Source organism: Peromyscus californicus, unplaced genomic scaffold (genome assembly GCF_007827085.1).
Source record: "Peromyscus californicus insignis strain IS unplaced genomic scaffold, ASM782708v3 Scaffold_16__1_contigs__length_79575227, whole genome shotgun sequence".
Lineage (NCBI taxonomy): Eukaryota > Metazoa > Chordata > Mammalia > Rodentia > Cricetidae > Peromyscus > Peromyscus californicus.
In genome coordinates, this window is record NW_026294458.1 from 76,619,931 (window position 1) to 76,646,320 (window position 26,390).

General features: G+C 47.1%; 1 protein-coding gene across 7 annotated transcripts in view; it reads right to left on the bottom strand.

Moving 5' to 3' along the window:
- The window catches only part of Erg (ETS transcription factor ERG), a 99,655-nt gene that overhangs the window by 47,261 nt on the left and 26,004 nt on the right, over positions 1-26,390 (bottom strand). For 5 of the 7 annotated variants that reach the window (XM_052741289.1, XM_052741288.1, XM_052741287.1 and 2 more), the window contains exon 2: positions 619-836. In XM_052741289.1, the coding sequence (XP_052597249.1) occupies positions 619-836 (218 nt within the window). Of the gene's footprint in view, positions 1-618; positions 837-986; positions 1,853-2,704; positions 4,857-26,390 lie in introns of those variants that run through there. The other 2 variants (XM_052741292.1, XM_052741293.1) reach the window with 2 other exon arrangements.

Genomic DNA, 26,390 nt, shown 5'->3' on the forward strand with positions numbered 1-26,390 from the left:
CTTTCAAACTTCTGGGTAATGAAATGCTTTGGACTGCTAGGGAAGGTTTCATAAAACATTCTGAGTGCCAGCCACATTTCCTTGACAAAATTCAAGAAGCAGCATCTATGTGAGACTTGAGACACTTAAGCTGAGATAAAAGCATCCTGTGCTAAAGTATGTGAAAAGGGACGGCAACAGCGGGGACAGCAGGCCAAGGCTGAGTGTGCATCCATGGCAGACCCACTGGACAGATGCTATGCTGGCTGGCTACTAGCTGATACTGTGTCTCCATAGAAACACAAGACAGCAGCCTTCCAGGCAATAAAACCCCAGAAATGAACTCCGCCATATGTGACCAAGCCCGCTCCCTCCCTCCCAGCCCTCACACCTGGGACACAGAATTGAGCAGCGGGTTTTCAAAGGCAGTTCTTGGTAAATGCACTACTACTGGTTTTGCAGCCTCTGTCCTCAGCCCAAACCACTGGAGAGTACGTTTTCCTAGAAGTGCCCTGTGTTTCCAGTTAGTGGCCTCACTCTCTGGGAGTCCTTGAAGCAGAGCAAAGAAGCTACACCACACCACGTCTCGGCAGACAGGAAGAATCAAGGTTTGGAAGAGGAAAGGCCAGCGTTGCTTACCTGGAACCATTCACCTGGCTGGGGTTGCATTCCATCTTGATGGTGACCCTGGCGGGGGGTTGAGATAGCCAGTCCTGCTGAGGGACTCGGGGACTCATCTTGGATGTCTGGCCATAGTCACTGGAAGAGGATGCAGTCATCTCTGTCTTAGCCAGGTGTGGCGTTCCGTAGGCACACTCAAATAGTGACTGGTCCTCACTCACAACTGATAAGGCCTCCTGGATGATGAAGAAACAGAAAAGGAGATTCAGGACATCCCAACGGACATGGTGTCTCAGAGCCATTTCCAACATTTGGGGGACCACATTTTATATGGTTTCAAAGGCCTGCCTTTCTACTTTCTACTGAAGAATGCGAAAACAAGGTACCTCTGTTTCCTTCACTGCACACTCTGGAAGTTGGAGCTGCCCAGCCTAGAAGTGCTTAGCTGCAGGTCTCAAGCACCCTAGCCTGGACTGTGCAGGGGCAGACAGTGCCCACTTTCATCTCAACACGGGGAAGTTGAATTTCAAAGGTCTTAGAAGACATCCAATTGCATCTGTCATTATTTGACAAATGCAATCTATAATTCAGGCAGACAGGTCGCAGAATGGTCGTGAAGATTAGAAAAAGAACTGTGAAGGCTGACACCTAGGCATCTGGTGGAACCCCCGTGCCCCAGGAGACTCCGAGAGAGAGGTCCTCCCAAGAGTGAAGGGACACGCAACACCAAAGGACAGCCAGACAAAGACGCGGCTTTTTCCACTCTGTGTTATTAGCCGAATAGGGTTTCAAACAACGCTTCCATGATGGTGAACATCTGGATGGTAAATGAAGCAAAAAAATAAAAAGCTGTGAATTACCCAGATGCCTCCAAATACCGGGATGTTTGAAAGACCTGGATCAGTAAAGAGCTAGCTCACACTTGCTTACTCTCTGTCCTCTGATACTTTCATTCTTTTTGTGAGAAAAAAATAGAAACTTGTCCCAATGGGGACATTTTTCTGGGCTTCAGCAAGGGGTGAGCCGATGGGTGTGTTTAGAGTCTATGAGCAAATCAGCGAAGGCAGATCTGACTTGGAAATTTCAGCTGCTTGAACAATACGTTGTATAGCTACTACATGCAGCAATTAAGAAACAATCTGATTTTCTAGAACAAGAGAAAAGTCCCTCCTTGAGACAACTCATCAACTCATAACTATGTCTGTTTCCATCCCTAGGTCTGCTCAGCATGGTTATCAACTAATGAGGAGGCCACCAGCCCTGTGTGTGTGTGTGTGTGTGTGTGTGTGTGTGTGTGTGTGTGTGTGTGCACTCACATCTGTGCATACACATGTAGAGGTCATGTTGATGGAAGGTATCTTTCTAAATTGTTCTTCATCTTATTTTTTGAGGCAGGAACTCTTCCTGAACCTTGAGCTAGTCAGCTTTATTTCCTAGTGAGTGAGCACCCTGAGTGCCCCTGTCTCTGCCTCCCAATGCAGGGATTACAAGTGCGTGGTGCACGCCATCATTCCTGGGTTTTACGTGGGTGCTGGGAACCTAATTCAGGTCTTCATATGTCTATGAAAAGCACTTTGGCTGCTTATCCATCTCCCCAGCCCTGGATAATTTTTTAAAAATTGAACTTGAGACCCAGCGAGGAGGTGGGGGAAAAGCTCAAGAAACTTTCTCATCGTGACCCAGAACCATTAGAGCTGAGCTAACTGTGAATGAGCTGGCCAAGGCAAGCCAGGGAGTTTGCAAAGGTGAAAACCTGTGTCACCATCTGTTCCACTGGGAACTACACTCACACCGGCACTCTGTTCCCATTCCTCAGGTTGACCTTAAAGTGAGTCAAACTGCTCACCAGCAGCAGCAGAGGTTTTCACAGCACCTGTTGAAGATGAAGTCCTCCACCACCACCACCCCCGCCCCCCGACATACCACAACCACAACTTTTCATGAAGCAACCCCCCTGCACTCTTGCCCCTTCCAAGTGCATTTTACCACCCCCATCTCATTCCCCCGAGGACCAAGCTTCTCTCTCTTTCCCAGAGAAAAGAAGCCTTTGGTTGATTGTGCTGAGTCAATGCATAAGAAGCAGGTGAAGGAACTCTCTGCCCACCTCTCAATGGAGTAGCAGGTATCTGTGCATCCATAAAGCCCAGCCTTGGCTTCAGCCTGCGACAGCTCTGCCACACTTAAGGAAAGAGTGTGGCTGGAGTTTGAACAGGAACTGAACCATGGGTTGTGTCCACCACAGAGCCAGAGGCAGGCACAAGGCGGGGTGGGCATCTGAACCATGCAACACACTCATGTCCACACAGGTCATGAAGTGGCAGTCCCAGAAAATGGGGTTATCAGTGGCATCCTGAATGTCAGAGAGTGTGAATCATACAGCAATCTTTCCTGGTCTCATTGGATGTGTGAGTTAAGGACTTTAATCTCAGAGTTGTGGGGGTCTAATAGGTCCCCCAAAGTCCAGTAAAGTCCAACAGACCTACTAAAGCTGGGGTATTATACCTCCAACTTATTTTTCTGGGCAGGTCCCCCTTCCTATGGCCTCAGAATAGAAGACAGGGCTGGCGGCTGCTCCTGCTCCTGGTCGGGCATGAGGACTCAAGCAAGGCTTGTGGAGAATAACACACTGTGTAATGTTAGCTTTGGCTCTTTGATGAGAAGACACACGAATAAATACGTGATTTATTATCAGAAACTGGCAAAAACAGGTTACACAGAGGGGCTGACAAATTGTGAGGTTGTGTTTTAAAAATTAGAAGTCTTGAAGAGCAACAAAAACATAGTAACTTAAAAATCTTATTCTCAGGATAAAGTAAGATATTCTTGTAAACAAAGCCATCGGGGAAATAAATGTGGAGCAGGGTTGGTGGGGGAGGACTGAAATATCCCAGCTAAAATGAGGCCTAAATGTGTGTGTGCTTGGGAAGGAATCTTCTCACATCTGGCAAAGTATAATTTCACACATGGTTTTCTAAAGAAAGAAATCAAAGTTAATTGAGATCGATTTAAGTGGGGAAAGCCTTAAAATTCTAGCGATAAGAAGGGCACACGTCCTTTCTTCCCCTCGGAACATTCTTCTCAAAGTCAGAGCTGCATGAAAATGAGGAAGGCGGTGTAATCCAGACACTCACCGGTTGTGGTTGCTTTGTTCACGAGACAGAAAAGATTCTAAAAGGACTGACTGGAGCTTTGGGATAAATGCTTCAAAACAGGTAAAATATGGACTCTATCCTAAACAGAAGTCCAAAAGTGCCCCCAAAATAACACTCACACACACACACACACACACACACACACACACACACACACACACACACACACTCTTACATGCACACATCATACACACAGACACCCATGTGTACACCACACACACACACTCCACTGGGTGATAAAGAAAGCTGAGGGGGTAGGTTCTGAGGCCCGTGTCACTGAACTTAGCTGCTGGATGAAAAGCCAGCCTCAGATGCAAACATTACTTTGTTCCCAGTTCAACTGCCTGCACACACAGGCCTCCCCATTCCCATTTCAAGTCAGAATGATAAAAACAAAGCCCCAAGCACCCAGCAACCTCTCTGCCTGCAGTCCTAGCACTTCAAGAGAAGGAGGGCACCGAGCTTGATGGGACAAACTCCAGAAAGGAGAACTGAGTGGGACCCAGGAGCACGGGAGGTCCCTAGCCTCCAGCCCTGGGGAGAATTTCTGATCTTGGCTTGTCCCTGCTTCCTGGCTGCCCTCCTCTGTAGCTGGCCATCTTGCCTGCCACTGCCCTGCCTGCCTACCTGCCCAGAGGTCTGTCTGTAGAAGCCTAAGATAATATGGCTACAGTTATTTCTCTACAACCTTCAGCCCAGGGCCTGGGAGAGGCTGGGGTTGCTTTTTAACTCAAAATTCAAAACCAGTCAAAATCTGGCAGAAATGTGGCCTAATAATTTAATATTCCCGCCTCTGCATTGCTATAAAAAGGCCCGCACTTTAGATCAGTGTGTGCCAGTGTGCGGGGGTGTTCGCTCTGTTGCTCCAGGAAAGTTGGGGTAGTCTGATGTGGCTAGTGGCTGCCTCCCAAGGCCATTTTTTATGACCTTAAAAGAAGCACATAAATTCTAACTAAACTGCCCCCAGGGGGAAAAAAAAAAGGTCCTGCTGTGCTGACATACCAGTGTTTATTTCTCATTTGAGTACTGACAATATCAGCAGCAGGACCATCTTCATCCTGGTCCTGATCCTGTGATAGCAATCAAGGAACAGATTATGTTTTATACTGAAGTATCAAAATGAGTATATATGTTCAAGAAACTGAATCTGGATACTAAAAATCTTCCAAAATAGTTCCATTAAAAAAACATAAATGAGCTGGGCGGTGGTGGCGCACGCCTTTAATCCCAGCACTCGGGAGGCAGAGCCAGGCGGATCTCTGTGAGTTCGAGGCCAGCCTGGACTACCAAGTGAGTTCCAGGAAAGGCGCAAAGCTACACAGAGAAACCCTGTCTTGAAAAAACCAAAAAAAAAAAAAAAAAAAACCAAAAAAAAAAAAAAAAAAAAAACATAAATGAGAACTTGACACTTCCCATGTTTACTGACATTTCCAGTAAAAGACTTCAGGGTGATGTGGAGAGAGAGTGGGTAAAACGCTCCCTGTGCAAGGATGAAGGAAGACCTGTGTGTGGATCCTCAAAACCCACGGAAAAAGCCAGGTGTGGAGGCACACATCCATCACCCCAGCGCTGGGCATGTGGAGATACGAGCATCCCTGGGGCTCGCTAACGAGTGATGCAATTAAAGAAGACTCTACACTGACCTCTGACCTCCACATGCCACACACACACACACACACACACACACACACACACAGAGAGAGAGAGACAGAGAGACAGAGAGACAGAGAGAGACAGACAGATAGACAGACAGACAGACACACAGACAGATTTCATGAACCCCAATGCTGTTAGACTCATTTCACTGAAAGCTGGACAGTCAGGGTCTCAGCCCCAATTTGTTTCTGATTTGTGATCCTCGCGGCCCATGAAAATACTCCATTGTTCATGCAGAGAATTCACCACATTTAAGTTTCCTTGAGACTCTGGGAATGATGAAGTGCTGACAGGCAGAAAATCTCACAGAATAATCAGCTCTCTGTCATGGGAGTGCAGAGGGCAGTGGGGAAATGACCATCCATGCTTTCTGAACACGAGAAGACAGCCAGCAGATTCCAAAATCAGCGTCCTCAAGGATTATGGGAAATCATGATTTGATAATTAAGCCCACCTAGCCCAGGCAGCCATCAATCCTCAGGAAGCAAGTCTCACCCTCACCCATTGCCGCCTGCCTGTCCAAGCTCTCATCCCATAATATTCCAATACAGTCTATTCCTTAAACTCCTCTCACACAAACTAAGCTGCCTCCTCCTGCCACTGCCAGTGAACGATCATCATTTGACCATGTTCACAGACACCTGATCCATCAATGAATAAAATAAAAGCTGCATTACTGCACACCATGCATGCAATAGACACTTGAATCCTATGCTCTTGACTTTAAGTTGCATCACTTTTCACAGTTTACCAGCTCTGAAAGCTGGCTGTATCTTAGAACCATTGGCATGTCCAAGGCTTCTACCAGCATTGCTTCTGTTCAGATGGAATGCGAAATAGCATTGTGTTTAATCACAGGTGACATCTTTGAGTTATGGGACATAATCACTCCATGTTTACAATAGTCCCATAAGCTCAGCTATCACTCTTGCACACAGATAGAAATGAGGTTTTGGAAATAGATATAGCATTCACTGTGAGGGTGATGTAGAAGCTGGGCCTGCGCATATATGGTGGACTTATTCCCCAGGGCTGAGCACTAGTCATCAGAAACAAGCAGGTGAGTGGACGGCAGTACATGGCAGAGCCTTAAATGCACTACGTTAACATCTTTTAAGTCTATTTACTTATTTGTGGGTGAATGTGTGTGCTCCCTTGCACAAAACATACGTGTGGGTCAAAGCAGAACTTGTAGAATCTAGCCTTCTCTTCCTGCCGTGTGAGAGCCTGGGATGGGGCTTAGGTTGTCAGTCTTGGTGGCAAACACCTTTACCCACTGAGACATCTCACCAGCCCGCATGCCCTGTCTTGAAGATAAGAAATAGAACCACCTAGAAAGAGAAAGGCTGGGAGAGAGCCGAGAGTAAAGAAGAACAAGGGAATGCTTGCCTAGAATCCAGCAGGCTGGAATGAGTACAGGGTGAGGGGAGTGAGAGTAAATACCGGATGAGGGGAGTGAGGAGAGTCTCTTGGGGTCCCCTAGTTCACAGCACTCACAACAACAGGTCCTGAAGTATTACTCATTTCTTAAGTATGAGTTTAGGTCAAGAAACCTGCTCTTTTCTGGGCTAATCTGATTATTCAGATCCAAAGAACATGCTGTGTCACACACTGGGCCACAGTCATTGCGATGGATGTCTGCCTTCCGTTAATAACACATGGAAAATGAGGGCAGGTGGGGACAGCATTGATAACGTTGTAGGAGCCAGTGGGAGAATGTTAGTGGGTGTCCGCGCACCTAACGACACCGTGGACCCACCTATTAGGCTGCCAACAGCCCTATTATTTATGTCTTCTTTCTTTCCAAGCACATACAGCAGATGCTTTTGGAAAATTTAACAAAACAGACGACACACTTGCAGATAGCCCCGCGGTGGCCAACAGCAGCAAGACTCTAGGCCTGTAGGGAATGTCATTTTCATTGTGGAGGTGTGTGTCCGTGTGCATGTATGTGTGCTTGCACATGTATGTGTGTGCACATGGAGGCCAGAGGTCATGCTTCAAGTACTATCCTTGTTTAGTTCGGCGGGCTTTTCTTTCCTTTGAGCTAGGGTCTCTCACTGGCCTGGGACTTGCCACAAAGACTAAGCTGACAACACAGCAAATGCCAGGGATCTGCCCATCTCTGCCTCCCCAGCACTGGGGTTTAAGGTCTTGTCATCAGACCCAGCTTTTTTTTTTTTTTTTTTTTTTTTTTTACACACAGTGAACCTTTGACTATCAATGCATCTTGTAAGATGGAAGATGCTGGTGAGGCTGGGCATGGTCCTCTGTGTCCCCCGTGATGTTGTTTCTTCTCTTCTTGCCTCTTCAGAGAAGAGTCATGTGTTGAACACAGCATCTTGCTTTGTGTTCACGTTTTTCTAATTTAACAAGTTGCTATTTTAGTCCTCAAAATATATAGATATATATATAAACTTGGATTAACCTCAAAGGGAAAATGTATGTAGGCAAACTAAGTCCATCTAAAGAGTGTTTTCTTCCAATATGGCATTGCTTCAGTATCCAACAATTTACAACTTGTAATACTGACCCAGTGCTAAGGGAATGAGACCCAGAACTGCTACAGAAACACACACACACACACACACACACACACACACACACACACACACACACACACACACGAGGGCTTACACAGCAATATACACATATGCATGAATGAATATATATATATATATATATATATATATATATATATATATATATATATATATAGGTGCATATATTAGCAAATAAACATAAGGCAATACACTGCTGTGTTATCTTCATTAATAGACCAGGCATTCCTTCAGATGGCCACTAAGTAAGATGTCAGTTACCTCACTGATACAGAGTCTGAATTCTTCTCTTCTCACTGCCACTGACTCCTTCCTCATCCTAGAAGGTGTTTTCCATTGTCTGCCTATGTGTCTTTGGAGAAGAACCAGATAAGATCCTTCCTTTTGGAGGCCCAAGGCCAGTTCTATCTTGTTTTGTAAGCAATGGATTTCAATTCACATTTGACCAAGGTCTCTTGTCATAGACCTGTAATCCTAGCAATGGGGAAACTGAGGCAGGAGAACAGTGAATTTTAAGTCTCTAGGCTGGGCAACATAAAAAGATCTTAAATAAACAAATAAGTAAACAAGTCTCTAGCCTGGGCTACATAAAAACATCTTAAATAAATAAAGTAAACAAACTAGCATAACTAAATAAATAAAACATAAGCATTTTCAGCCACCAACACCGCCACCTTCCACCCACAAATGTGCTTCAAACAGTTTCCTGATGTTACCCACTGGCTGATGCTCATTTTAACCATATAACGAAGTTAGGGCACGGTATTAAGCCCCATGGCCATGCTGTCAGTGGGGTTCAAACACATTTGTCATGGCCAGAGTAGGGGAAATGTGCTTCTTGAGATGAGTGAGTGTGGAGTTTGGGAATGGCATTATGCCTTCTCGTATTATCACAAAGTACATGAATGTGCAACATTGCTCTAACCTCATCTAGGCTTAGGCTAAGAAATCTAAACTGTACAAGCCTATGAGGAAAATCAGGCTTTAGAGAAAACAAACTTTTCCAAAGCAAGGAGAGAAAGCACCAATCAGGAAGCAGAGAGTCTAAAAATGTGAAAAACTGGAACTTTGCAGAAACCTGTGAAGGATGTTCCCCACAATACAAAAGAGACTCCAGTGGATCTGGAGAAATTAAGAAACTCAACCAATATAATGTTGAAGTCATCTCTTTTTGTTTGGTTGGTGGCATACGGGGTGCCCTCAAATATTTGGGGACTAGAAGGAGCCAGGGATACCCGCTTGGCAAATGTCAGTTAGTCCCTTGAAGGATAGGTAGGAGGGCTCACACACATTTAACCTGATTATCCAATGCACAATTTCTATGTCTTACAAATCAATTATAAATAAGGCTAGTAAAAAATATATACAAATGCATTTTCATAAAGAAAAAAAGAAGTGTTGTTTGTGGGAAAATGGATTCAATTGATGATGATTATATTAAGTGAATGAAGTCAGTGTAAGAAAGACAGATACCGCCAGGCAGTGGTGGCGCATGCCTTTAATCCCAGCACTTGGGAGGCAGAGGCAGGTGGATCTTTGTGAGTTCAAGCCCAGCCTGGTCTACAGAGTGAGATCCAGGAAAGGCGCAAAGCTACACAGAGAAACTCTGTCTTGAAAAGCAAAAAAAAAAAAAAAAAAAAAAAGGAAGAAAGAAAGATACCTTATGTTTTCTCTCAGTTGTGGTTCTAGATTTCACATGCATAGATAAAAAGGTAGATGTGTGTGTGTGTGTGTGTGTGTGTGTGTATGTGTGTGTGTGTGTGTGTAATATGACATGAAAGTAGAAACGAACAGGAGATGAAGGAGCCTAATGGGAGGGGTGAGTAAAGGAAGGGCTTGGGGTGTCCTGAGCAACACCCTAAATATACAATACATATGGATACAAAAAGTTTAAAAGTAAAAAAAAAAAACAATAAAAATAAATAAACTACTCTTTCTTTAAAAACTGCCGGGCGGTGGTGGCGCACGCCTTTAATCTCAGCACTCGGGAGGCAGAGCCAGGCGGATCTCTGTGAGTTCGAGGCCAGCCTGGTCTCCAAAGCGAGTTCCAGGAAAGGCGCAAAGCTACACAGAGAAACCCTGTCTCGAAAAACCAAAAAAAAAAAAAAAAAAAAACTAATGTGTTTGATATTAGTAAGTTTTTTCCTCCCTGCCCACTCCCCTTGCCCAACAAATGAGTGTGAAGAATTGCGGCTTGTTGCTCCTCTGTCCAGACTCTTCTCAGCCAATTCTTTTTGTTCTTGTTTTTCTAATCACTGTCAACAGATCACACAGAGAACAGCCACACAGGCATCTCTACTTTTATCTGGTTTCTAGCAATCCACTTTACATGAAAAGACGGTGCCTAGTTTTTATTCTGTGTGGAGACAGAATCTCATACAGTCTTGGCAGAAGGAGAATGACCTTCCACTCCAATCCTCCTGCCTCCGCCTCTCATGCGTTAGGATTACAGGCATGCCTCACCATGACCATTTCTTTATTAACTACCTGAGAATTTCACACATGCTTATAATGGGTTTTGATCAAATCCCCCTCTCCAGTCCTCCCCCATCGCCTTATGACTTCTCCTTTCCAAAACTACGTGCTCTGTTTTCAAACCCACTGAGCCTCCTCAGCACTGCCTTGCCGTGTTGGGGTGTGAGACCATCTACTGGAGCACTGCACGGCTTGAGGGCCACATCCCTACCGTAAACCAACTCTCCCCAGAGCTTCCGGCATGCAGGCAGGCACTCTTCCGACGGACGGAGCTGCCTCCCTAGCCCCTTCGTTTGGTTTCTTTTGCTTTTAGTTTTTAATAGCTGAACTTAGGAGATCTCTGGAGAAGCAGCAGGAAATAGGAGATGGCTTTACAGAACAAAGAAGTCCTGGTCCCGAGTGAGGAAAGGACACCCCAGTTTACAGCTAGGTCTGCCCCTACTCTCTGTCAGTTCTCAAATCCCTCCTGCTCCATGTTTGAGCTAGCTGGTTCGAAACACAGCCTGGGAAAGTAGCCTCTTGCTATAAGGCATCCTCCAGGAGTTACTAGCACATGCCAATTCACCGATGCCAATTCTCAGCTTTGTCTTTTCTGGGCCTCACTTCCTCAACCACAAAGGTAGTGCAGATCACAGCTACCGGGCTCTCAGTAGGTCAATACGCCACTGCGTGTAAAAATGTTATAAGCCTGAGTATGTGCAAATTATAATCATGCTTGAGAAAGTTGACAACGCTGACTCAAAGTCCTCAATAGCTGGAAGCAGAATGATCCATCTCTAGACATATTATTCTAATAAGCTGGATACCAGGAAGATGACACAACCCTCTGTATGCGATTAGTCACTTCTCCTTAGGAAGTCCCGAATTTTAAATCATCTGTCTGTCTAAGGAGGGAAGCAAGGAATACAGGACCTTTACTCTCTATGAGAGCACAGTGGTCACCTGAGCCCCATGTGGCTTAGCTGTGTTAGTCCCTAGTCCCGTTCTCTCGTGGGTTTTCAATTATAATCCCACACTGATATGGATTCAACAGAAGCTTGGTCCAGAAGGAAGGGAGCCTGGTATGCTCCTGGCATGTCTGATCTTCTCTAAAACAAGCAAAGGCCAGGGGTGTGGCTCAGTGGTACAGCACTAAGGGTTCCACCCCCAACACCATGAAAGAGAAAGGAAAAACCAACACATCTAGATCAGCACATGGCATGCAAATGATGCTCCTCAAACTCCTGAGATGGGTGACTCATGATGCCTTGTGTATGGTTTTGGGGTGTGTGTGTGTGTGTGCGCATGTGACACTCATATGCGAGTACACACGTGTGTGGTATAGTGTGTGTCTTCCATACACACGAATGTGTGAGAGCAGGCTCCTGTGCACATGATGCAGAAGCCAGAGCAGAGCTTTAGGTGTCTCCCTCTCACTTCCCACCGTACTGCTCTGAGATAGGGCCTCTCGCTGAACTGGAAGCTCGCTGCTTCAGCTCGACTACCTGGCCAGAGAGCTCGTGGGAACTGCCTGACTCTGTCCCTTAAGGCTGGAGTTACATGCAGCCATGCCCCATTTTTTATGTGGGTGCTGAGGATTCAAATTCAGCACTCCTGCTTATGGAGCAAGCACTCTTATTCACTGAGCCATCTGCCCCACCTCATCCCTACAGGATGCTTTTAACTTTTCCTAAAATGTCTTGGGGTTTCCAATAGCAGCACAGTAGTATCGTGATTGTGGCCTGGGAAGAAGTCCATGACCCCATCCCACCCTTCGGATCCTTGAGGCTTGCAGAGTCTGATGAGTGAGGTTATGAGAGGCATGAAAATACCCCCAGGCCAGCAGGCTGAGCCTTCTGCACCCATCTGCTGCTACAGCAGTCCTTCTTGGAGGAGGGAATGGGTCAGCATTCCTCTGGTCTTCAGAGAAAGTCCATAAAAACCAGGCAGCCTCCACAGAAACCACATATGCTAAAAATATAACACATTACACATCTGGAACGGGTCTCCTCCATGAATCTCTGACACATGGATTCATTGTTTTCCACAGAATTCCAAGAATTTTATTCATGAGAAAATTCTGGCACAATGGAGAACCTTGGCAAGTGGGAGGTGGAAGCGGCAGATGCCCTGGCCTCCTCCCACACTTCTGTCTCCAGCTCAGCTCACGTCCATCGGGTGTCCATCTCACACCTTCAAACAGCCAGTCTAAAATTTTCCATAAGAGGCCGGTTTACAAGAGCCTTGGGGCTTTAGAGAATGGATGTAGCTTCCTGACATGGAGGTCACCGCGGACTTGACGTGCAGGTGTCGGGAGGGTCACACCAGGAAGAGCCACAATCACAGGACACGAGGCAGAGACTTGGTCTTCTCATTGAGGGCTTTGGTGCACCAGTGTTTGTTAGGCCCTGTCTCATGCCCCCCACCCCCAAACCTGTTTATTAACTGGCAGCGTTCTCTTCCTGCCCCATGGAGCAGACACAGTCTCCTTCTCCATGTCTGAATACATATGGGGTAGGATACACATTTATTGCAGATGAAATGGTTAAAAAGTTTCTGCAAATTTGGGTTAGAAGATAGCATTGGGGTCTCAGGTGCTGCCCCCAGATTTTAATTTCCTACGTCTCTATAGATAGCTCTGAGCTAATAGCAGGAAGCCAGCTCGTGGACTGTGGTGAGAACTCAGTGGGGGAAGCGCTCGCTACAGAGAGTGAGGACCTGGGTTCGATCGCAGCACTCACTATGCAGCTAGGCGTGGTCGTGTATGCTTCAAGCCCCAACATCTAGGGTATGAGGACAAGAGAGGCCATGGACTCACTTGGCCAACCAGTCTAGCTGAAATGGTGTCTCTGGGTTCACTGAAATGCACTGTCTCAGAAGCTGTGGAGAATACTTGAAGAAGAGACCACCAATATTGACCTCTGAACTCCACACATGTACAAACAGGGAAGCATTCCCACAAATGTGCGCATGCGTGTGCACACACACACACACACACACACACACACACACAACCTACATACACACAATTTTTTTTTAACTGCAGAAATAAGTTAGGCTTGTGCCCTAGAGAGCCGACTCTGTGTCTTCAAGTGTGGCTGCAACCCTGCTGCCTGTGTGCGGACACTAGCTGTTTTATGTGTAAAATTCGTCATTTATAATGAACATGGTTCTAATGAAAAGGCATTCAGAAACTGGGGTGCTAGCAGAAGAGCCTACAGGTATAGTTGCTACTGTTTTCACAAGGTTCAAGCCCCCCCACCTTTTTTAATCACTTTCCTCCAATGTTTAGAGCCACAGGCCACACACAGTATAAGGCAGACACAAATGGAAACCTTTCTTTTCTTCAGACTGACACCCACCGTGGAAGCAGCACTGATCTCCACTGTGAGGGTCCAGTCCCTACCAAGCTGGCATTTCCTCTGGGTGAATGGTGTCGCCTCCCTCTCCGGGGCCAGCGGGCTAAGCCTGTACTTTGCAGAAGATTTTCCAGCACATAAATCTTCCCTGGGTGCTGCAGAGGAAGGGGACCAGGCAGCCAGGGTGTCAAGCCCTTTGTGCAGGCTCCAGGCCGGCTCATTCTTTTCCCATGACGTAGTCTGAGGGGCGGGGTGCACCTTGTTGATGTTATACTTTTAACGCCCCCAACAAAGGGGTTGCCAGCAGGCTGGGTTTTTATAATTCTGGGAGCACTGACATCAGCCCCCCACCCTGTATACAGCTGAATTATAAATCCTAACCACTCACACATCCATCACACTCAACAGGGGGTCTCCAGCATCTGGCTGCAAGCCCCTCTGTACATAGATTTCCTTTGGAAGTCCCAAAGGCTCTTTAAAAACTTGAAGATCCATTCACATCCAGACTATGCTGACCTCCATACTAACTAGGAGGCTTGACCTCTCCATGTAGCCTGCACAGGAATCTCAGGACTACACCCTTATGGGGTACCTCATCACTTCCTGCAGGAGGAGAGTCACAGATGTCTCTACCTAGTCACCTTTTTCTGGGGAACAGGAAGTTTCTAGGGTGCACAGCTGCCGTGAGCTCCCATGCAGACCCTGAGCCTCATGGCGGTATCTGCTGATGGAGACGGGAGTAGGTGAGGTGAAGAGCGGTTGCCTGTAGCCTGAGAGGCGACCTCCCTTCTGAGCAAAGAGGGCTTTCAAACTGGCCCATTCATCCAACCTGCACAACTAACCTTGTGCATGCATGGCCAGGTAACTACATCAAAGAACAGAAGGGAAGAGAAGTCACACTTCCCTTCTCCCAGTGCAGCTAACTTGATTATCTACGTATTTGCAAACACAGACTCACTCTAAAATGATTGGGAAAAGCTTGGAAGGTGTAAAGAACTGCACCCTTGGAAACCAGGGAGCCATCCAGGCCACTGTCAGCTCTTAATGACTGAGCTTCTGACCTGAAGGAAACAAGAATGAACCAGGATCAACACGGACCCCCTCACAAGGTCCCATTATGCCGTGCCTGCAAAGGCAGGCTGCCATAGGCCCTGGAGTTTTATTAACTAATGTGACATTGCACCAGTATCCTCCTAACTACACTGCTCTTCCACAGAATTTACCCAAGCTGCATTTATCCAGTGAAAATGTGCAATATTTATCTAAGATGGAGCAATGTTCACTTCCTCTCCACTCAAGCCTACGTCTCCAACATTCCTAGTTGGCTTTCAAGCCAAAGACTGTAAGTTTATGGGTCTGAGTGTCAGGGGATGGGCAGTAGCTGGCCTTACAGGGACAAGCCTTCAGCCAGACAGTACTCCAGGTCTATTACCCACAAAGTTAATGAACAGCAAACTAATAATATTTAAGACAAAATCCCAAATCGGTACTGAAGTATACATTTTCTTTACTGAAAATGTAGTTTTACTTTCTTTACTGAAAATGTAGTCTTTTTTTCTTTGTTGGAAATGTACAGTCTTTTTTTCTTTACTGAAAACACACAGTCTTATCTTGACTTTTATCCCCCAAACAATATAGTATAAGGAGGATTCACACAACATTAACGCTGCACTACTGAGTGTGAAGAACTGACTACAGGAAGCCGTGCATGGGTTCTATGCGCAGAATGAGCTATTTCATCTAAGAGAGAGGCTTTTGCACCTGAGTTTTGACAGATCTCGAAGCACCTCCACCCTCAGATAACCAGGGATGGCTGTATTAAATGGCTTAGAACTCTTTAATGAATCTTCAGCTCCTGCTCCTTCTTCTAACCTAGCAGTCTGGTTCTGCCACCCTTGCACCAAGATGAGCAGTGAGCTGAGGACAGCAGCAGCCTTGGATCCACAGTCCCTGCTGCTCCTTGATCTGCTGCTCCTTGATTAGCCCCTCCGGAGGAGCAGCAGAGCAGCGAGCTGGTCCGGCCACTCCCCTGTGCTGACTCTCTCGGGCTCCCCTGGGCCCTCTCAGACAGTCTTCCCTCTCACTCCCCTACCCTCCTCTTTCTCTCCTTCAGCACTCCCCCGGGTCACTTCCCTCAGTGGACACCACTTCCTCATGCCACCCTCTCTGTACCCTTCCTGTGGCCTCAGCCATCACCCCTGACCCCCCACAGACAGTTTTATTTCAAGGGTGACACTGTTCGGGAAGGACCGCACTTGCATGATGGGATTTTCCTCACTTGCTGGCTTTTATCCAGTTTCTTTCCCTGGGTGACCCAAGTCCCTAGAGTGTAACTGGAGAACAAGAGACTTGCAGGAGTCGGGGAGCACTCAGCCAGGGTAGGGTCTTCAGATGCAAACTTTCCTCCTGTCACTACTTTTCAGATGGTGCCACAAGGACTCCTCAGCTATGTTCCTCAGGACAACACGAGAGGGTTGGGCACCGCTAGGGTGTCTTCTGAAGACCAACTGGACGACGCACATCTTCCCACACAACGGAACAAGCACCTCTGCTCCTGCGACCCCGATGACCTACGTAATTAGGACTTCTATACCAACACAGTCTTTTGTGTCACCTGAAGGACGGGTCACTCCATAGACAATGGATGGGGTCAAGTTCAAAACAACTTCATTCAAAAAAGTTAGAATTCTGCCTCCTAGTAGGGTCATTTCTAGTTACACATTGTACTGAAAAGAATATTTACATGTTCAACATTTACAAATTCAACAAGTGTGCACTAAACCTTTATACTCTAGAAGCTCCAAGATGCTTCTCATTATCTACCAAGTAAACGTTCACCCCTACCTGCACCCCATCAGCCAACAATTTACAGAGAAAATCAGAACCTTGTTAGGTTCTTGAGCAAGAGGCAGCACCCAGGACCTTGGTAGGTATTCAGAATCCCACCCCAGCCCAGAGCTCCTGAGTCAGGCAGATCACACGCATGTTGGACTGGGTGAGAACTGGGTCAGAACGTGGTGAGCAGGAGCAGGAAGGAAGCGGGAGACTCAGGTGGGGAGGAGGAGATGGCATTTCTCAGCCGAGCTATCAGGGAGTCCTCAGGTGAGGCCAGAGCACATGTGGAGGGACGGAGGGAGGGAGTGACCTGCAGCCCTGGCAACAGCTGAGCAGCCAGAGGCAGGCACTGGGAATGGGGGTGGAGAACTTGGAGCAGGAAAAGCAAGAACCCAGGGAGATGGGAGCATGCATGAAGGAGTAGATGTGGTGTCCGCCAGGACGAGGCAGAGACCCGGTGTTGGAGAGGGAAAGCAGACAAGAGACCCTCTAGCTGCCTTGGCCAAAAGCCAGAGACTATCTCCTTTGAGACGGATTAATATCTTCCACATCATAAGGACTCCACACAGAAAGCTCTATCTTTTAAGTTTTATTATTTTCAAACGAAATAAGATCAGAACACACGTGGTGTGTCTGCCATGTGCACACCAAAAGCCATGCCTAATAAAATGTTACCGCCATCCCTAGCCCACATGTTACCTCCATCTGTCCTCTCACACAGGACCTTCGGGAACTTTTATCCCGAGAGCCTACGACTATTTTTCAAAGACTTCGCAAACACAGAAACCAGTGCGCGGTGACTACCCTCACCTATCCCTTAAGAAAAGCCATCGGGGCACCTAAGGTGGATCCCCTGCCTCACATCACTGCCAACTGTGGGACAGTACAATGGAAGAACAGGTCCTGGAGGGCAAAAAAGAAGTCAGACCCAATGACCCCTCCGTCCTCATGTGCACACACAGACATGGGTTCTCGGGCTTGAGCAACCGTGCAAATCGCCAGCTATTTCCTGTTTAAACAAAAGAACCAACGTGTCTGAGGACAGGGCTTTTAGAACCCTTTGCCGCTGTTCCAGTCTCTGGAGAATTCTAGTTCTCAGAGCGTCCATAGAGTCTGGTCGTTCCTCATTCAGGAAGGAAAGCTCCTCTTCTGCCCTCAAGATTTTCTTCAAGGTGGCAGGCTGGGTCTCATAGACTGCTTTGAACCCAGTCTCAGTGGTGGGCAGTCTGGGCATGCATGTTCATCTGCGGTGCTTACAGGCACAGTGTCACTGGCTGAGTGGCTGGAGAGACATACCTCCTTGCCTCAGAGCTCTAGAGGCTGAAGTTTAAGGCCAAGGTGTCAGCTGGACTGATTCCTCTTTATGCCCCTCCTCTTGGCTGTCCTAGGGCCGTCTTCTTCCCATGACTTCACATCTCTCCCCTCTGCACATGCCTGTCTCTGGGTCTAAATGGCCTTTTCATTAAGACTGCATCCACAGTGGAATAGAAACCACCCTAAAGAGCTCATTTGAATTTGATGACCTCTGTATAGACTTTTCCAAAAAGGTCACATTCTGAGGTATTGAGGGTCAGGACATATGACCATGGAGACACAGTTCAACCATGACAGTCAACAGTCCTCCTCAAGGAGGACAGAGAATGTATAACCCTCGGTTCATTGCTGGGTGTCTCTGAACAGCGTAATGCTAGGTACCACATTACAGCCATCCAAGCATGGTCCAGGAGCACCCTGGGGTTCCCGGGGCCCTCCAGGGACTGTGCAGCTGTTTTCTGACACATGTTTGCCTTTCCTGTTCCTATCCTCTCACAGCTGCAAGTCAAGGACATTAGCCAGAGGCTACACATTGCTGCCAAGCAAAACGGACCAGGTAAACCCCTGTAAACACACGGGAACCCATGACACTTTCGGTTGAGCATTCAAGAGGCTTGTCTATCAGATAACTAATACACTTTTCTCCCTAAACATTTATTAAATAAAGCTATTTCTTCTTAGACACCTACTGTTTGTGCTAACATATAGGTTTCTCACTCTCACTTGTAAGTGAATTTGTAAGTAGATGTTTCAAATTCCCTGGCTCCCTAGCTAATTCTGCGAGTGTTCATAGATGTCACTGACATAAATAACTATGCTTTATACCTCTGACTTTTAGGAGCATAAAAGGACCCTAAGACCAAAAGTTTGAGACCCACAATTTAGATGGTTAATCATGGCTGAGACAGTTTATACTGCCTAAAGTGACCCATGGTTACAGCAATAAAATGTAGTAGTTTGCTCCTCCACTGAGCTTACTACTCAGCTACTCACTTTGGTAGCTGAGTTATAGGAAATGGGAAGCATGGGGGGGGGTGACTCGGTGTGTTCCATTAAATCTATGACTTCATGACTTAAAATATAACTGAGGGAGTGGAGAAAAGTGCTGATTCCCACTCTCTAAAACCCAGTAGACAGGATCTACTGCAAATGTAGGTGAGGGTGTCCACCCTCTACCGTCTTCTCGACAATCCTCATCAATGTGGGACTGCTGTGGCACAAAGGAGGTGGCTGTGCCAAGAAGACCATAAACCAGGAACTGGAAAGAAAATTCAGTTGGTAAAGTCCTTGCCTTGTAAACACTTAAGTTCCACCCCCAGAGCCCATGTTAAAAAAAAAAAGAAGAAAAGAAATGAAATGAAATGAAAAAGCTGCATGTGAAAGCTGGGTGTAGCGGTACAGAGAGCTAGGTACTGATTCCCATAAGCCACCAAGTCCTCCAGTGATTTCTTTGGTTTATGATACTGATCTATTTCATTAGAGGGTGACCCAACTCTCTGTCCTCCGAAATGTAAAGCCACAGCAGGGAGGAAGCCTCCCACAGCGGCAGCACGGCAGCACGTAAGCTCATAAACAACCCGAAAAGCAGGAGCTCTCCCCAGGAATGATGACTCTACCGCATCACCCTCTAATTTTCTGAATCTGGCCTGGGTGGCCCAACAGGTTCTTGGAAGAGCCACCCATCGTAGGTGGCTGGAGATGATTGCTCTGGCAGTTATTTGACTGGAGCAATAAAGATAGCTTCCAATAACCACAAGAGGAAAGCAGATTTGGGAAAGGAAGCCCCACATCATGTCGGCCTATTGTCAAACCTTCCTACGCTCTGGACTCAAGAACTGGCGGGTGTGTGCAGGCTCATGGTCAACGCCGGCAACGCTGCCATTCAACTCGTGAGTTGTAGACACGCCCAAAGGTGTGTCTCACTAACGCCCTGGGCATTTGTTTTGTTTGTTTGTGGTTTTTATTGTTTGTTTGTTTGTTTTTCGAGACAAGGTTTCTCTGTGTAGCTTTGGAGCCTGTCCTGGATCTCACTCTGTAGACCAGGCTGGCCTCGACCTCACAGAGATCTGCCTGCCTCCGCCTCCTGAGTGTTGAGATTAAAGGCGTGCGCCGCCACTGCCCAGGTATTTCTTAAAACAATCGAAATCAGCCATCACGCCAACGGCAGCAGGTGACAGCACTCTCCTAAAGTTTGCTGGCTCCAGGACCTAACGGGCCCTTAGAATGTGGGCAGCCGTTTGTCAGAATTAGAGCATGACTTCTGGTGTCACTCTCTCCCTGCAGGTGATCTGAACGGAGTGAGAAGGACACCTTTATCTCTTTGATCCCATCAACATTTTAGGACTGCTGATTCCTGTAGCTCAGTCTATCATTTCCCGGCTGATAGAACAAAGCGAGGAACACAGTTACGTGTGCAACAGACAACGTTCACGGTGATGCGGCAAGTTCTTTCGTTTTGTTCTACAGCTAACGTTTAGGAGCTGGTGGTTAAGGTGAGACTGTGAAGACAACTCTGAGTTCCACAGCTCGGGGAGACAGCCCGGGGAAGGAACGTGCTTGCTGGACAAGTGTGAGGGTCTGAGGTCAATACCCAGGACCCACGTAAAAAAGTCGGGTGTGGTGACCCATGCCGGGGAAACAGACAAGCACACAAACAAACATCAGTGGTCCCTGCCGTTCGTAAAGCACCTTAAGAATTTCCAGCTCTTTGCATGGGAGTTTGATAGACACACGGTCTCATAACCATCGTGCACGTGTGCAGGGCGCTAATGCTGGGAACACCCTGATTTCTTAGGGAATGAAGATGTACAACTGGCCATAACTAACTGAGCTCTGCATTCCCCTAGAGTACTGTACTGTTTTATTCTATTCCCCTTCTTTCTTCTAAGGCAATACTGATTCATAGCAAACATATTTTGTGACGTCCTAAGTTATTTTTCATTTTTATTTTCAAATGAAGTGTTGTGATCTGAACATACAGGCAGCTCGTAAGCAGGACTTGCTGTCGCTCAGGTCATAAAGCCTGAATTGTATGGGCTGACTGCTGATGGTAAGGACATGATGGTAGAGAATGAATGATAGTATCCCTGTTCCCTCCTGTGCACAGCTCACGGAGTGTGCTTACATGCACAGCCCCATTTCATTCCAATAACATCTTCACACAGTGAATATTCACACTTGTTGGTTTTCTACACCCTTTTCATAAGGAATCCGTCTATTTAATTGTGTTACTTGTGTTGCATGGGCATGCCTCTTGTTTGGGCAAGACAATTCACACCCCCATGGTTTTGGTATCTGACCTGGGCCACTTTCTACTGCTCATCAATTTCTATTCTATTTATTTTTATAAGAGTTTATGAAAATTGCTATAAATTATAGGGACAATGCAAAAATAATTCACATTTTGACTCTAAGTAAGAAACAAACCAAAAAGGGCTAAAATGGAAGAAGTTTTGTGCACTTTTTCATAAGATTGACCATGAGCCAGAAGAGGGCTGGGGAAGGCCCAGGTGACTGAGTGTTCTGTGTCTTCCTGTAGAATTTGAAGCTGAGTTCCTCTGAGCCTCCCTCCCCTAAGTAGGTACCATGACATTGTCTCCCTGGTTTATGCATGCCTTACTGCTTCGTCTCCCAAAGAGGCTGTGGTGAATGACACATCCACGTTAGAGATGGTATCAGAGCAGATTCATTCACAAGCAGGCTCAATGAGATGACAGGGGTCAGTGATGAAAAGGGACAAACAGTCCAATCGCTTGATTTAAACATTAAAATAACGAAATTCAAAGAAGCTCTTTAAAAAAAATAAGGGCTTCTAGGCTGGGGGATGCTCAGTGGGATGCTCAGATGTGCGCTACATGAACATGAGAACCTGGGTGGGTTTGATACCCAGAACTCACACACAAAAGGCAGGCATCTTGGAGATCTCATGTCATCCTAGTGCTGAACAGGCAAAGGTAGGATCCCACTGTCTCAGCTGCGCCAGCCCAGCCTGCCAAGCTCTTAGGCCAGCACCTAGAGACTGAAAACAAAGGCTGTCTTCTGAACTATCCATGCAGAGAGAGAGGGAGAGAGAGAGAGAGAGAGAGAGAGGGAGAGGGAGAGGGAGAGAGAGGACACCACATGACTGACTGATTCTTAAATGCCTCTTCTCTCCCAAACAGGAGGGTGTAAAGAACAATGGTGTCCAAGTTGTGTTGCCACACTGAGGGGTGATGGATAGGGTGTTCTGAGAATGAGAAGACAATGTGGAAACATCCTCTGAGGTTGGTGTCCATCCTCATGACCGCCTCCATCCTTCCTGTTGAGAGGACAGCGCCTACCTCAATCATCAGAAAACAATCATGTGCAAAAATGGTTGTTGGGCCAAACTCTCCCCTCTTTCTGAGAGGTTTCCAAGTACCAGCAGCACTGAAGTATGTAAGCAGCCTTTTCCACTTTCCCACGGACACCTGCCCCACACGCTCCTACTGGCACCAAACCTAACCACAAACAGACGACAGAATGACTCAGTGGGCTCTCAGAGCGGGTGCCAGCACTGGGTACAGTGGCTGGAATCATCATCGTGTACAGCAACCCCAGTTCTCGCATGTGGGCGTCCTGAGAGTCAAGAGGGAAAGGAAAGAAAAGTGATCAGTTTGCAAAAACCATTTGCAAACCACAGCCGGAGTTGGGAAGGGTCGAGCTGGCAATGTGGCTCAGCTCCTCTGGTCTGTGGCCTCAGCAGAAGCAGCTGCACAGGACCCAGCCATGTGCTTTGACCTCTGGCCTGCAGACTCAGTTCACCTCCTGTACATTCAGGGGACATCTTGTCCAACTTTCCTGTTTTTCTACTCCAAGGAGCCCCTGAAGGACCTGAAGGAAATGCATCTGGCAGCCGTGTGCTCACACTTGCCTGAGTCTGGCAGTCTGTGTCCACACAGTCTTGCTTTACATATTGTCTTTGCACCTTTGCGAAGCTCTGGGGCGGACCTCGACTCCCTGCTACGGCTAGTGCATCCCAGAATCTGCACCCCATCCCTTCCTACTGCCTTCTAAGCAGGAATAGCACCTTCCCATCATGCAAAGCAGTCTACAGTGGTGGGGTCTCCACTTACCATGACATCATGATCTTTTTACTTTATGACAGCGCAATGCAGTCTGTGGAAACCATGCTTGGAACTGTGAACTTTTAACCTCTTTCAGTCAAGCATCGCGAAATGGCGACCTCTCTCAAGACACTGGGCAGCAGCCATGAGCCCAGCCCCAAGACAACAAGAACAAACAGCAGGCCCTTTGCAGGGTGCTGCTAAGCCATGCCCTGTGGCGGGTTAGGTAAAGGCCGCACATGTTCAACCTGCATTTGCAAATTAGGCCACATTTATCAGTAGAGTGCTCTACCATAAGCAGAGGATCATAGCTACTCAAAGAGTAATAACAGACGTGCTCAAAAACAAGTAAATCCAAATCTTAGAAACATCTCAAAAGGACACAGGTGTTCCTGGAGGCTAATGCTGAGCAGTAAAGTAAATCAAGACAGTTCTAGGTTATGACACAAAGGATCAAATAAATATATCCGAATGTCTATAGTGATTAAATTCACAACAGAATTAAATAAAATCAGTCAGGGTAAGCGACACTTCTGTATGTATTTTGTTTATGTGGGATGTTCCTGTGTGTGTATATGGGAGAGTGTTCATGTATATGTAGAAAGTGTTTGTGTGTGTGTGTGTGTGTGTGTGTGTGTGTGTGTGTGTGTGTATGTAGGAAGTATTCATGTGTGTGTGTGTGTATGTGTAGGGAGTGTTTGTGTGTGTGTATGTAGAAAGTATTCGTGTGTGTGTGTGTGTGTGTGTGTGTATACTTAGGGAGTATTCATGTGTTTGTGTGTGTGTGTGTGTGTGTAGGGAGTGTTTGTGTGTGTGTGTGTGTGTGTATACTTAGGGAGTATTCATGTGTTTGTGTGTGTGTGTGTAGGGAGTGTTTGTGTGTGTGTGTGTGTGTGTGTATGTAGGAAGTATTCATGTGTGTGGTGTGTGTGTGTATGTGTAGGGAGTGTTTGTGTGTGTGTATACTTAGGGAGTATTCGTGTGTGTGTGTGTGTGTGTGTGTGTGTGTGTACACAGGGAGTATTCATGTGTTTGTGTGAAAGTCAGAATCTCACTGTGTGTGTATGTGTAGGGAGTGTTTGTGTGTGTGTGTGTGTGTGTGTATGTAGGAAGTATTCGTGTGTGTGTGTGTAGGGAGTGTTTGTGTGTGTGTGTGTGTGTATGTAGGAAGTATTCGTGTGTGTGTGTGTGTATGTGTAGGGAGTGTTTGTATGTGTGTATGTAGAAAGTATTCGTGTGTGTGTGTGTGTGTGTGTGTGTGTGTACACAGGGAGTATTCATGTGTTTGTGTGAAAGTCAGAATCTCACTGTGTGTGTCCTCCTCAATCTCTTCTCCATTTTATTTTTTCAGACAGGCTCTCCTTGGCCTGCACTCCCTGACTGCACTGGCCGACCACCCAGCCCCAGGAATCTTCCTGTATTCATCTCCCTAGTGTTGGGAACACAGGTTTGCACCACCACACCTGGCTTTTTAGGTCCTAGAGATGTGAACTCAGTCCTCACATTTGTGCTGCAAGCACTTTACCAACAGAGCATCTCCTCGGCCCCAGGGAGCGCTCTTCGTTAGAAAAAAAATTCAAAATAGTCAGTGCAAAGGAATGAGGGGAAAGGTACGTCGCCACCACACACAAGAGCTATTGAGTAGCCCTGAGATCGGCAGGGCAGCATTAAAGAGACAAACCACTGGTTTGTCTACAAATTCTTTTATAACTTCCTTGCCAAAGATAGAATTTAAACCTCTTCCCTAAAAGTGGCACATGGTGCTTCAACCAAGCCATCCAGGTGAACACACCCACTGGTCCCAGACTGGCATCTTGACCCTCTGATAGGACACAAGGTGGACACACCCCCTCTGAGACACTCTTCCTATGAACCTGTAACTCCTGTCCAGAGATGGCAAAGCCCCAAGGAGGCACTGTGCGACACACCTATGCAGGAATCAGAGAGACCAGGGAGACGGCAAGAGAAAGGACAGCGGTTAAAAACTGGACCAAGTCTGCCATCTACTTAGAAAGTGGCCACTGCCACCACTCTGCAGCCAGGACCCTGGCCCTTGCTACTAAGAAGGTTCTTATAGGTCTAGAGAAAGGGCACGCTGTCTCAGGCCCCGGGAACCCCTCCTCTTCCTAAAGGGAAACATCAGCCTCCATTCAGTGAATTCAACTTCACGTTCGATGTCCTAATTTGGCAATGCAAATTTGGATTTGCCACAGACCTGCAGAATGAGCTTTGAGCTTCCCACTGTGTGGCCTCTGTTAACTCCAGCTCCAGTGGACAGATCCATATGTGTGTCAGCCCGTGGCCTTTGCAGCTGCCTGCCACCTGTAACTCCTGGCCCTGCTGAGGCTTCTCTATCCTGTATCTTCAGGCTCTGGTTTGCTCTCTGAGGCCCTTCCCTGCTCAGTCAGGCTGCCTGCTCTGCATATTGAACACCTGCCTAGAAATGTGCTTGGAGAGAGGTCTCCACAGCTCAGAACAGTCAGAGCCTCTGTCCTTCTGAAGGATGAGTTCCCAGAGATACACACTCTAATCCCATCTTTCCACTCCTCAGCCTCAGTAGAGAGGCATTCTCCATTTCAGGAGAGCTTTGGAGTGGAAGCTAAGCAGCACATTCGGTTTTGCTTTTCTAGGAACGTGTGTGTGTGTGTGTGTGTGTGTGTGTGTGTGTGTGTGTGTGTGTGTGTGTGTACACATTTGGTTTTGCTTTTCTGGGAATGAGTGAGCATGTGTGTGTGTGTATACATTTGATTTTGTTTTTCTGGGAGTGATCGAGCGTGTGTGTGTGTGTGTGTGTGTGTGTGTGTGTGTGTGTGCGCGCGTGCGCACGCGTGCAGAGGGCAGAGCTTAGCTCTGGGAGGCATCCTTCAGGAGCTGTCCACCTTTTGTTTGCTTTTGAGCCAGCATCTTTCACCAACCTGGAACTCCCCAGTTAGGCTAGTTCAGCCAGCCCCACGAATCCTCCTGTGACTGACAAGCCAGAACTGGGATTACAAACCCTGGGACTGAACTCATGTCCTTGTGCCTGCAAGTGGGGAACAAGCCCTGGGTTCCAGTGGAGTCTACTCAGCCAGTTTTACAAGCAAACATGCCGTAGAGAGAGGGGAAGAGATTTACAGTCCAGATACGTGGCACTGTTGAGCTAACGTCTATTAGGCCCTTTGGGGATCCATTCTGAGGCTTGGAGAGCTTCATTCTAAGGAATCAGATCCTGGCATCTCTCTACCATTCAGGTGAGAGCATGAGCAGAAAACATATTCCTGGGCTGGGCTGTATTGATGGAATATGTACAGCCACACCTGACTACATCCAGGCACCAGGGGCCAGAAGGTATACAGCAGGAGTACATGGCAGGGGTACACAGAAGCCACCCAAAGT